We start from the raw sequence: 12,664 nt of genomic DNA, 5'->3' as shown, positions 1-12,664 counted from the left end.
GGCCCAAATACTTGGGCCCTGCACCCATATGGGCTCCCAGGAGGAAGCACCTGGCTGCTGGCTTCAGATCGGTGCAGCACACCAGCCGTAGCAGCCATTTGGGGGGCGCAGCAACAGAAAAAGGAATACCTCTCTCTCTGTGTCTCTCTCTCACTGTGTAACTGTGCCTTGAAAGAAAGAAAGAAAGAAAGAAAGAAAAGAAGGGAGAGAGGGAGGGAGGGAGGGAGGAAGGAAAAGGAAAAGGAAAAGGAAAAGGAAAAGGAAAAGGAAAGGAAGAAAAGAAAGTTGGGACCCCTGGTTGGCCTTCAAGTCTTTCCCTCAGAACATCTCATAAGAGGAGAAACCCTCTTATGTGTGTGTGTGGCACAGTGGTTCAGGTGCCGTTTTCGAAAGCTCATGTACCACATCATTGTGCCTGGTTTAAGTCCCCACTCCACTCTTGACTCCAGTTTACTGCAAATGTGCACCTTTGGAGGCAACAGTTGGTGACTCAGTACATGGGTCCCTTCCACCCATGTGGTAGACCTAGACTGAGTTTTGGGTTCCTGGCTTCAGCCTATCCCAATCCTGACTGTGGCAGGCATCTGGGACATGAAGCAGTGGATGGAAAATCTCTCTGTTCTGTTGCTCTGCCTTTCTCATAAAAGTAAATAAAATAAAACTTTAAAAATGAGAGAAGAGGAGCTGGCACTGTGGCTCAGCAGCTTAAGCCACTACCTGCAGTATGGGCATCCCATATAGGCAACAGATCAAGTCCTTGCTGCTCCACTTCCATTTCACCTCCCTGCTAATGTGCCTAGGAAAGAAGCAGAGGATGTCCCAAGTGCTTGAGCCCCTGTACCCATTTGGGAGTCTCGGATGATGCTTCTGGCTCCTGGCTTCATCCTGGCCCAACCCTGGGTATTGCAGCCATTTGGAGAATGAACCAGCAAATGGGAGATCTCTCTCTCTCTCTCTCTCTAAAGATTTATTTATTTCAAAGTCAGAGTTACACAGAGAAAGGAGAGGCAGAGGTTCATTCCCCGATTGACCACAATGGCCAGAGCTACACCGATCCGAAGCCAGGAGCCAGGAGCTTCCTCCAGGTCTTCCCATGTGGGTCCTTGGGCCATCTTCCACTGCTTTCCCAAGCCATAGCAGAGAGCTGGATCAGAAGTGGAGCAGCCGGACTTGAACCAGCCTCCATATGGGATACCGACACTTCAGGTGGTGGCTTTATCGGCTAAGCCACAGTTCCAGACCCTCTCTCTCTTTCTCTTTGCCTCTCCCCTCCTTTCTAACTCTGCCTTAAATAAATCTTTAAAAATAATAATAATAATAAAAGAACAAAAACCCAAGGGAAGTCTGGCTTACAAACTATGGTTCTCAATACCTGTTCCAACTTGGCAGTGCCTTGAACCACTATTCAGATGGAAATATTTTACAGAAGACAAAAAAGCAAAACAGTGTTGTGAAAGAGTCAGTAGGTGGTGAATTGTGGAGTCAGGAGTTGAATAATTCTCTTCTTGACATGGAAACCATCCTGTCCTTAAGAATTTCTCACTTTCTACTTTGTATTTTATATGCATCTAAGCATTTATTAACTTTCCCTCTAGAGTCTGAACTCTGTGAAGACAAAAAACTAACAAAACAGAATTTTCATAATATTAAAAACATGAGCCTTGGACAACAGTAAATTGGAATAAACACCATGTTGAAGATTCATTTAGCCAATTAGTGAGGAAGCTAGCAAGATTTGAATGTTCAGAGAATTTGAGGAATATCTATTTGCAAAGTTAGTTGTGAAAAACCATGATGAAGTAAATAAATTGAGTTAATGTCCTATAAATCCATAAAATAGTAAGCTCTGAGTTGCTGTTTCTACTAAACAACAAAATTTGCATTTCTACAGGATGAAAATCTACCAGTTATCACACATAACTTTAACTTAGACCCTAATCAATAGTAAATAACAGGCCAATCAAAGACATTGGCTACAGAATTAAACATAAGCCCAAGATACTGTGCCCCAGCATGAGCTGATAAACTTTTAGTCAACCTTTCACTTCATTTCCAAGCTTTGGATAATTTGTTTTAGTAAGCCATGTTCATTTGGAACTGTCTTAATCTAACACAGAACCTGATACAGAATACAAAGTGTTTGTTTGAATGAGGAAGTGTTTGTTGAATGAGCCCATGAGTGGAACCAACATCCCTGCCATTCATAGAGAACGGTTAACCTAGCTAAGCCAATGGCCCACAATTGCATCAGCTGTCAGTGTTCCAGTCTAGGATCAAGCCATTTGCCTGGAAGAGGACAGAACTACAGCCCAAACAAGAACAATCTATGTAGACAGATGGGAAAGGGAACTGGTCCTGGTGGTATATAGCTTTCTCTTCACCTCAAGCCACATTCAGCTGATGATAGCTATAATACTTTTATAATGTCGGTAGGGGTTCCCTAATAAATGAGCACTGCTAGTTTCTGGCAGCCCACAGAGCTGTTCAGGTGCGTCATGAAAGTGCAAGGAAGAACTGTTAAGTCCCAGGCCTGAGTCTTTGAAAAACTGGCAGCAGAGCTGTTAACAAAGAAGCACATGTAGATGAAGGAAGGAGCAGGCAGGGGGTTGGGATTTCCCAACAGGTTTTACCCAGCTTTGAGTTACTAGGTAGAAAGATAAGAAAAAGGAGACATTTCTAGATATGAAAGAGAGTTTCTACATTTTCAGCAACCAAAATCATCCGATTTTTGTTTAATCTTCCCACCCTGAATTTTATGTTTTCAACATTTGGAATAAGCTTTGTTTACCTGTAATTGTTGTGAAATCATTTACCCAGAACAAAGGTCTTTTGAGACTTCCATTCCAAGCATATCAAAACTGAATAGACTGCAAGGTTTTCTGTGGTTCCCATCTTACTTCGCCATGGCCTTGTTACAGAAACCGTAACTGAGTTTCTCTATCAGTTAGCTTTTGCTGTGTAACAAGCCACTCAATTCAGTAGCTGAAAACCACAAACATTTATTGTTTCTTGTGATTCTCTGGTTCAGCTGGGTGGCTCTTCTTCAGCCAGGGCTGGGTAGTCTGAGTGACTGGTCAGTGGCAGGCTAGTTGGTAAGAGAGAGCTTATCCCTGTCCTATAGGTCTCTCACCACTCAGGCTAGTTCAAGCTTCTTCACACAGTGGTCTCAGGATTCCAAAATCAACAAAAGCAGGAAAACTCCGGTGCCAAGCACTTTTCAGGTCTCTGCTTGTTGTCCCTATGACTACAGTAGTCAGCACAGCCAAGCACAAAGATACTATGGGAGACAATTTACGATTCAAGTTATGGACATTTAGAGAGAGGAAGAATTTATAGGCATTTTTGCAAACCTGGCTACTTCAGGTGCACATGTAAATTAACTTAACAGAACTTACAAACTAGAGAGAGAAAATGCTAAAATGCAGGCCCAGGCCTCCTAACTCCTGGTTTAGGCCCACTTCATAATACCATGTGCCCTTTTTCTAGGATTTCAAGGTTAAGGTCCAATTTCCTTTAAAATCTCTGTAAGAGGTACTTGGAGCAGAGAGATTTATGGTAGGTGTCAATGACAGGTCTTGACTTTGGATGCTGAGAAGAATCCAAACCCTCGAGTAGAATAAGAGCTCTGTGTGAGGGTCCCCAGACCACCTCTTCCTTGGCCTTGGCCTCTGAACTTTGCCATTCCATGCTCTTTGGCTTGTCTTCCACAGTCTCCTTCCTGACAGTAGGACACTAGCCATGGCCTGGACCTTAGGTCCCCCTTATTTCATGTAGGAAACATAGATTCACCATAAGGAATGTTTGCCTGCTGTGTCTCTTTGTCCTGCTCAACACCCTGTCTCTGGTCAAGGGAGACCTTAGACTTTGGGGCCCATTAGGCATACCAGTGATTCAGTGTGTCTTCAGATTGATCCTGGAAAATGAGTCTTAGATACTTACTACTCTGTTTTCTTTACTATCAATGGAGAATGTGCAACTTGAAAAGTCAGCAATATTCCATACTCATTAAAATATTTGCTCAAAATGTGACTTCAAGGGGAGCCTGAGCTTTGATGTGACCAAAGAGGAGGGATGAAGCCCCCTGGTGGCCACCCTCGGTCTGTCCATTCTAGCCCTAAGCAAGTTAGCTCTGGCCTCAAGTTCTGACATCCTTCTTGCTCTTAGCTTAAGCTTGAGGACGGCTGGCCTGACACCCAAATGGATTTATCAAACTGCTCCTTCCAGGTAAGTCTGCCGTTCCCCTTGAAAAAAGTTTTGGAAAACATAGTTTTTTCCATCTCCTCACATTTTCAAAAATGTTTTAGATGATGCATGAAGGCTTTTATGGCCAAATTGGCTCTATGTGCATCTGCTACTGTTTACATGTTTGCTTCAACTTGAAAGAGTCACTTGAGCTTCATTTTAATTCATTCTTTAGCCTCTCAGAACATAAAGGAAATGGGTCTTGGAAAGTTACCACTCTGTTTTCTTTGCCAGCAATAGAAAAAGCAGAATTTGAAAAATCACCAATAATCCACACATTTTCAAGATCAAAGCAGTTTATAGATGTATTCAAGACAAGCCAGTGAAGGGTTGCCTCCCATGTTTTTCAGCCTGCCCCAAGAGCCTTCAGTTAGGAGGGATCACAGGGGTGGGTGCCTCTCCCTTCCCAGAGCCTTCTTTCTGCTCACGTGTGCCGAGTTGACCATTCTTCACGTCTTGTAAGGCATCGCCTGAGATCATAAGTCAGGTCACTCCCAAGCCCTAAAGTAAACATCCTCATGATGCATTCTGCCACCATAAGGAGAGATTCCTCAGCTATTAGTCAGACTTTGAGCACAGGGCTCTGTTCCCACCCAGGATTGCAATGTCCCTGCATTCTTGAAGCATGATGTGCCTGTGTCATTAGCTCCCAGGGGAGTCCCTTTGTCTTCAAGGTCCCCCCAGCAAAGATCGGAGCACATGTGTGGCCATTTCTCCTCTGTCAGACACATTGCATTTTCATGCTTGCTCTAAAATAGTGCTACTGATGTTTACTCTGCTCCTGCTATCTGAAGGGGACTGATCACCATCAGCACGGGAGGAGCCAAGGTGGAAGTCGGTGGGCCTTACAGGGCAGGTATTCATGGTGCACAGTTTCTTCCCTGTGAATCTTGACTGCCTTTTCCCAGCACTTCACAGACCAAGTCTCCACCCCCCTCTGCTGCCACTGCTATGATGATGACCTCCGTGCCATCTTCTTGAGCACTGGGGATAAGTGTGCCACCTGGACAAAGTAGATTTCACAGTCTGAAACATACTGTATTCATTCCTTTGTCTCTCTCTTCCCAGGAGTGCTGGCCGGCTCCTCAATCATGTGTAAAGATAATCAGTGCCCTTTTATTCTTTTCTCTCCCCAAATGGGGAAACTTGTACTCTTTCTTTTGAAATCCCACCACTGGTATTCTTGAACTTATTTTTAGATGTGTGGAAGTGTTCCAGACGAAACCGATGCCCAGCACAGATAAAGCCCAGGGTGTGTTTATCATGGGTAAAGGGAAACTGAGTGTTTTAATGTGGCAGGAGCACAGCCATATGCCTGGGTGCAGTATGGCTTCCTTTAATCTGGAAAAAGGAAACAAGCATTGTCGATAATAATATGCAGATGTCCAGCCCCAAATGAGGACACATTGCTAATTAGCTATATTGTTAGTATGCTTTAAGGAGAGAGGCTACAGTGACGTTAATTATAATCTCTGTTGTTTGTTGTTCAAAGTCTATGAGACCAAATGCATTGCTAATAATATCTTCTTTAATATCCTCAATAGAAGATTCCTGGATGTTTTTTCTTTAGAATCCCACATAAAAGCCACAGTAGGGGTAATGAGGCCTGCAGCCTGAGCCTAATTAAAACAAAATCTAACGAGGTCCTTAGCCATTATTATCATCAACTAGGACTTATTGGGTGCCCCCTAAACTTGTGGAATTGAGGGGTGTGGAGCTTGGAGATTGCATATATGGCCCGTTCTTTGCTCTCCAGAAATTTGCCAGCCAGTCTGCCTCCAAGAAGCCTGCCTGGTTGTGTTAATCTGAGAATAGTTACCAGACTTAAAAACAAAAAGCACTAAAACTTTCCTAGACAGAAACAATTCTGTCCTAGTTTGTGCCTCTTCTGAAGGCTCTGGAAGGGATTAAATCAGCCCTGTTTTTCACACACCAGGGCTTTGGTTGCTGTTTACAGAATAGAGCAGGTGGCTATTTGCAGGCTGGGACAACTATGCTTAGCACATTCTTTTTTCCCAAAGTGGATCCATCACCCATTTTCACATCTTGTTCTTCTCCCTCAACGTGAGCATCCTAATTTGTTCTGTGGCTTTGTTTCCCAAACAGCCTCACTCCTTTGTGTTCGTCTATCTATGCCAAGTGACCAACTAAGGGAGTGTGGCCATTTTGACCACTCTGGCCCTTGATGTGGCTGTGGTGATCCACCTTGGTCACGAGGACAGCCAAAATGAGCAGCTGCAGCCTTGCAGTGGCTGGAGGCGGTGGTTGGACATCCTTGGTCCTAGATCAGTGATGTACTCAAGCATATAGGACACAAATGACCCAAGCATCTGGGGTGTCATCTTAGAAATTGCACTCATCCTACAGATGACAGATTTTCTTTCCTCAGTTCACCTCACCAGAGTTCTCCTGGGCATTCAGGGCCAGGCTGTGAGAGAGAAGGAGTGGGGAGGAGGTCTCAGCATCACGCCGCTGCCTCCAGCCCCCAAGTGACCTGGAGAAAGCCACAGGGGAATGGCAGCCTAGTGACATGGTCACAACACACTATATGATGGAAATTTCTATGACAAAACCCTGTTGAGCTGAGATCTCTGAGTATTGGACCTGATGTTTATATTGCTGGACTCAGTTGTCTCATCTCAGGACAATAGAGTGGTTCTGATTGTTAACACCCACTCGTTCCAGCTCTGAAGTACAAACCAGGCCCTGTCAGGCCAAGGAGTCCTTTGCCAGGGTCACAATGCTCCCTGTCAATCATCCCCTCCACTGTTCTCTTCACTGGCTTTACCTGCATAACTTCCACTTCCTTGTCAACCTTGGCTCCAAACATTTCTTCAATAGGAAAACCCTTCTTTCTTTTTAGTACCAATTTTTAAAGTACTGAGTTTTATAATGCCTTGGTATTGGTTATAGTGGTTTTTCTGTCCTTTATGAATATCATTCTAGGCTCCTGGGTTTTCATAGATGCAATGAGCATTAGTCATATAGTCTTTTTTTATGCCCAAACTGTCTGATCTTTGAGCAGTGGGAGGCCTTCAAACTGGCCCCTGCATTCTTTCAAGGGAAGCCTGTTAGCCACTGAAAGTTTCCTTTTTTCTGGTGCATCTATACTTTTCCTGCCTAAGCTCTGTATTCAGCCATTTGTCCAAGGAACACTGGTTCCTTTTAATGAGATCAGACCCCTTGAAATTTAATGACAGTATTTTAGGACTTTAAAGAAAACATTACATTACACAGTGAGCAATAGATTTGGGAAATGTAATGTACAGATGCTGAAACAAGATTGTGCAAATGTATCCGGAAGGTACGGACAGCAGATTTAGAATATGCTATTAGGACAGACCACTGCATCATAGCCTGACTTCCATAGTGAATTTCACCATGTTTCTTTAAATGCCCTGTAGGTACCTCAAATGCAAAGAACAGAAAACCCAACAAAGACTCCCTTAGCTATGTAGGGCTTTTCACTTTTTATTGGTTGTCATAGCTCTAAAATTAGAATCACAAGAGAGAATATTGCTACTAGCACTGGCACATTGTCAGTGTTAACATATGTGTTAATGGTGAAAGGCATCTGAAGGTCACCCTTCCAGGGCTGGTATGATGATTCTAAAATGCCATCAGGGACCCAGGCCCCTCCATCTTTCTTGGCAGCAACAGCCTTCATCCTCATGTCTGCCAGCTGCCTCATTTCACTATTAGCACTGTGTCCTTGTTTCAAGCAGAAGACAGAAAGACAAAAGGCACAACTCAATGTGCCTTCTTCTCAGCAGTTCTACCCACCACCTTCCTCTTATTCCCACTGGACAGAACTGTGTCAGGTGTCACATCATCTCCTCAGTTGTAATGGAGGCTGGGAAATGTAGTTTTCACTAGATGTATTGCTATCTGAAATAAGCTCTGAGTAAAAGAAAAAAGAAGGGACTGGACATAGGGTAGGCAATTGCTATGCCTGCCACAATACTGCCATTTCAGACAAAAATAGTAGGCTTCAAGGACATGATTTTTTTATATTTCTATTTTAGATAATAGCTTCTAAAATAATGAAGAGACAGGAGCTGTGTGTAAAAGTGGGAAAAATTTGACCAAAACAGATGACCTGTCTCAGCAGTTGAACAGTATATGTGCACAGACATTATAATAGCATTATTCCTGCTTTTATTTTCATTTTCACTGAGAGTTACAGCACTAACATCAGAGTCATGAAAGGGGAACTTGCTACTGATGCTGAAGCATTGTCAGTGCTAACTGACAGATCAAAGGTCAACTCAGAGAAACACAATGAGGAACAAAATATCTTCCATACTGAACAGGTTCCTCTCATGTCCCTTTAACTCATTATGAATTATCCCTTTGATTCATTGCCCCTTTAATTAAAGTGGACCTTATGAAAGCTTGGGAAGAATGAAATTTCTCTTCTTAAATTTCAGGACGTTCCTAGGATATCAACTCAGAGACCAGTGTTTGCTTCTCTGACTAAAACATGAGCTAATAGAGCCGGTGTTGTGGCACAGCAGGTGAAGCCACCACTTCCAGTCCTGGCATCCCATATCAGAGTACCGTTTGAGTCCCAGCTGCTCTGCTTCAGAGCCAACTCCCTGCTAATATGCCTGAGAGAACAGTGGAAGATGGTCCAACTCCTTGGGCTCTTAAGAACCACATGGGAGACCCAAATGGAATTCTAGGCTCCTCGCTGCAACCTGGCCCAGTCCTGGATGTTATTGCCATTTGGAGAATAAGACAATGGACAGAAATCTCTCTCTCTGTCTCTCTCTCATCCCCCACCCTCCCTCTCTCTCTCACTCTGCTTTTGAAATAATAAAGTATTTAACTCTTCACTTTAAGATCTGCCTCTCCTGAGAATCTTCACCCTGCTAGAATACCTTTGGGTATAGATGCTCAGTGAATGTTCTGGGTAACAACTGGAGTGATGGCCTCAGTCAGGACCTCAGGTGGAGACGCTGCAAGGAGCATGCGCCATGTATCGTCTTGAGAAGAGACACGGACTTTTCCTTGTGTTGCTTGCAGTTCCCACCTGGCATCTCCTGCTCCAGGCTTAAAATCTTGGTGTCCAAATAACGGCCATCCCCAAATGTTCATGATTGAATAAAATGAAGTTTCATTCTTAGACACCATTCCCCTATCCTATTCCAGTTTCTGAGTTGGGGCATGCCACTGCTGGGAGCCAAGTTCTTGGTTAAATGTGATGGGAAGAGGAGTAAGAATTATTCAGATATTCAGAGATTGGGATTAGCATTTCTTTGTTACTTTCCACCTTTTAAATGTTTCACAAACACTGAGGTGTGTGTGTGTATGTGTGTGTGTGGGGGGGTGGTGGTGGTGGTGGTGGTGAGATGGTTGGAAAGAGATAGAGAAATGCCACAGTTGTGTGCATAACTCAAGCCAAACAAAACTTTAGCCCCAGTTTAACTATTCCCAGCAGGGGCACTTGTGGCCTGAATTACCCAGCCAATTGCCCTAATGCTACATTTCTCTTTGCCTTTGCAGACAAAACTCAACTGAAGCTTTCTTGAGCATCATGCTGGGGGGCTTCATGCCTATCATTAACTGCTCTTTTTTACACGGAAGGTCATGGGGCCATTGAAAGGTTAAGGAGTTTGCTTGGTTTAATGCTAAGCCAGGATCACCCTGTGGTAATGTTTTTTTTCTACCAGGAAAACCCAAGCATCAGATTGAGAAATCAATCAGATTCAGGCCTTATTTTTTAGACATCTAAGCAAAATGGTAAATAGCAGCAAAAATACATGCCCTACCTCTTCTTGTAAAATATGTTTCATCACAGGGGAAAGAAAAGAGTCTCTATATTTAAATTAAAAAAAAAATTTTTTTTTGACAGGCAGAGGGGATATAGTGAGAAAGAGAGCGAGACAGAGAAAGGTTTTCCCTTTTGCCGCTGGTTCACCCTCCAATGGCCGCTGCGGCCGGCACATCGCGCTGATCCGAAGCCAGGAGCCAGGTGCTTCTCCTGGTCTCCCATGTGGGTGCAGGGCCCAGGGACTTGGGCCATCCTCCTCTGCCTTCCCGGGCCATAGCAGAGAGCTGGCCTGGAAGAGGGGCAACCGGGATAGAATCCGGCGCCCCAACCAGGACTAGAAGCTGGTGTGCTGGCGCCACAAGGCGGAGGATTAGCCTGTTAAGCCACGGCGCCGGCCAGAGGCTCTATTTTTAAAACTTTTATTTATTTACTTATGTTCTTTGAAAGACTGAGAGATCTAGACAGACAACTAGAAACCTCCCATTTACTGGTTCACTCCCCAAATGCCTATAACAGCTGGGGCTGGGCCAGATCAGGGCAGGAGTAGTAAACTCAATCTGGGTCTCCCACATGGGTGCCAGGGACCTAACTACTAGTGCCATCAACCTCTACCTACCAGAATGCGCATCAGCTGGAAACTGGAACTGGGAGTTAGAACTGGAAGTTGAACCCAGGATCTGAGATATGGGATGTGAGCATCTCAAGCAATGTTTTAGCCACTGTGACCCAAGAGCTCTATTTTTAACCCAGTTAAGCAGTATGCCTTGTATGTTGCTATAGTGAAATTAGGGTTTGATTAGCAGAAATACCTAAAACAATTGGGAAACAAATTCTGGCTTCCTTTTGAAATTAGCATTTCTAAATACTGGGTCAGGAATTTTCCATGAGAATCCAACTATCCTTCCTAACACTGTTGGGGAAGTTTTAGGATTGGCAATCTGGAAACAATTATATTCAATTATCTCCCCCTTTGGTTGTGATAAATAATCTTATGGTCTTATGTTAAGGAAATACTTGGGGTCTCTCCCCCACCCCCTGCTGAACTCAGTAAAAGAATAATACACTTGGCTTCTGTTGCATTCAGCCATGCCTCAGAATGCCAGGGCAACTCCCTCCACAGGGATGTGCCAGAAGACGCAAACCATGGCAGAGGTGGCTGGGAAGGTGAACAAAGACACTGCCCCTGGCCACATCTCCTGAGCAAAAGCAAAGGGCAAGCTAAAACATGCTGAAGAGCTGCCAGCTCTCCCCTCTGTCACCGCAAGCTTTAAAGGGGAGAGAGACATGCTTTTCTGAGTCCTCCTCTTGCTTTCTTCCAACGTTCACAAAGGTGCTCTGTGTATGTTTCTCCTCGGGCTGTTCTTGACCTTGGAATCTCAATTTTGAGTGTTTTGATACCAGATATAACCTTTTGACTGGGTCAAAGGCACTGCCATTGTAAGGGGAGGAGGGAGGGCAGGAAGGGGAGGCATGTGTGTGTGGAGACAGTGTGCTGGAATACACACTCCCAAACCCCAAAACATCCCCAAAGAATAACAAGAACATTAGCCACTGACCCAACACTGGTGAAATTCTATCTCCACATCTCCCAACACCAGTAAACATGGAAATACCATCCCTGAAGGAGTTGGGGAAGCCTCCAATGAGAGCTCCAGGGAGAATGGGAGGTGGATATGAAGGGTTGGTTTGGGAAAAGAGTCCAGCAACTTCTACACTTTTCAATCTCTAGAAAAATTTTCCCCTAGAGATACTAAATAGAGATAGTTTTCACTATTTGGGAAAAACACTGGACTTGCACTTTTTGGAATAAAAACATTAAATTGCAGAATGCCATTTTTATCACATTTTCTTTGGCTATCCCCATCACTTCATCCTCAATTCAAGTGGTTTTATCCCCTTCACTTTCCACCAGTTTCACTGACCTTTCTATTCCTCAAATTAGCCAACTTCATCCCTATCCTAGGCTGGTCTTATACACTGTTCCCTCTTCTAGAAAATCCACCCCCCACCTCCAGTCTTACAAGGTGCTTCCCTCTGTTGTTCAGATCTTGCCCCAGGCATTACCTTCACAAAGAGGCTGGGAGATGTTTCCTGACCTTTATCTTTTTTAAATAGAGAAAAGTCAACCATGAGGTAGTGGAATGAGTTGGGAATACCTTGCTGGCTTGATTCCAGTTACTGGACTTATCCTTATTCCTGAGGTTAATGGACTGTTAAGGGTGACATTTTTAAATCATGTATATCCTGTTTATTTGTTTGTTTTAGAATAACCTCAACATGGAAAGTGATTCCACATTGGAAACCAACTTTCCTCTCTCCAAGGAAGCAGCAGGGGAGCATCCAGACGACCAGACTGCACACCAACCCTTTCCCAGACAGCGATTCCAGCAAGAGACGGGGCATCCTTCACTGCAGAGAGATGGCCCCAGATCTTTTCTCCTTGATCTACCAAACTTTCCAGATCTTTCCAAAGCTGATATCAATGGGCAGAATCCAAATATCCAGGTAATTCTTGGCAGCTGTAGGTCTGCAGAAAATGAAATAGTCTATCTTTGTTTCCTGATCTGATTTCAATGGAAACTGCTGCCTTGCCTTATTTTTCTTCTTAACTCCTCAATGAATTCTGCTTAGGATCATGATATCACC

The 12,664-nt window shown here is 44.0% G+C and overlaps 1 protein-coding gene across 2 annotated transcripts in view; it reads left to right on the top strand.

Moving 5' to 3' along the window:
* The window catches only part of ISM1 (isthmin 1), a 77,800-nt gene that overhangs the window by 35,320 nt on the left and 29,816 nt on the right, over positions 1-12,664 (top strand). For both annotated transcript variants that reach the window (XM_062202276.1, XM_062202275.1), the window contains exon 2: positions 12,284-12,523. In XM_062202276.1, the coding sequence (XP_062058260.1) occupies positions 12,284-12,523 (240 nt within the window). The remainder of the gene's footprint in view (positions 1-12,283; positions 12,524-12,664) is intronic.

This window comes from Lepus europaeus, chromosome 10 (genome assembly GCF_033115175.1).
Source record: "Lepus europaeus isolate LE1 chromosome 10, mLepTim1.pri, whole genome shotgun sequence".
Taxonomy (NCBI): Eukaryota; Metazoa; Chordata; class Mammalia; order Lagomorpha; family Leporidae; genus Lepus; species Lepus europaeus.
Note: the sequence above shows the minus strand (reverse complement) of the source record. Positions and strands in the feature narration are given on the sequence as shown.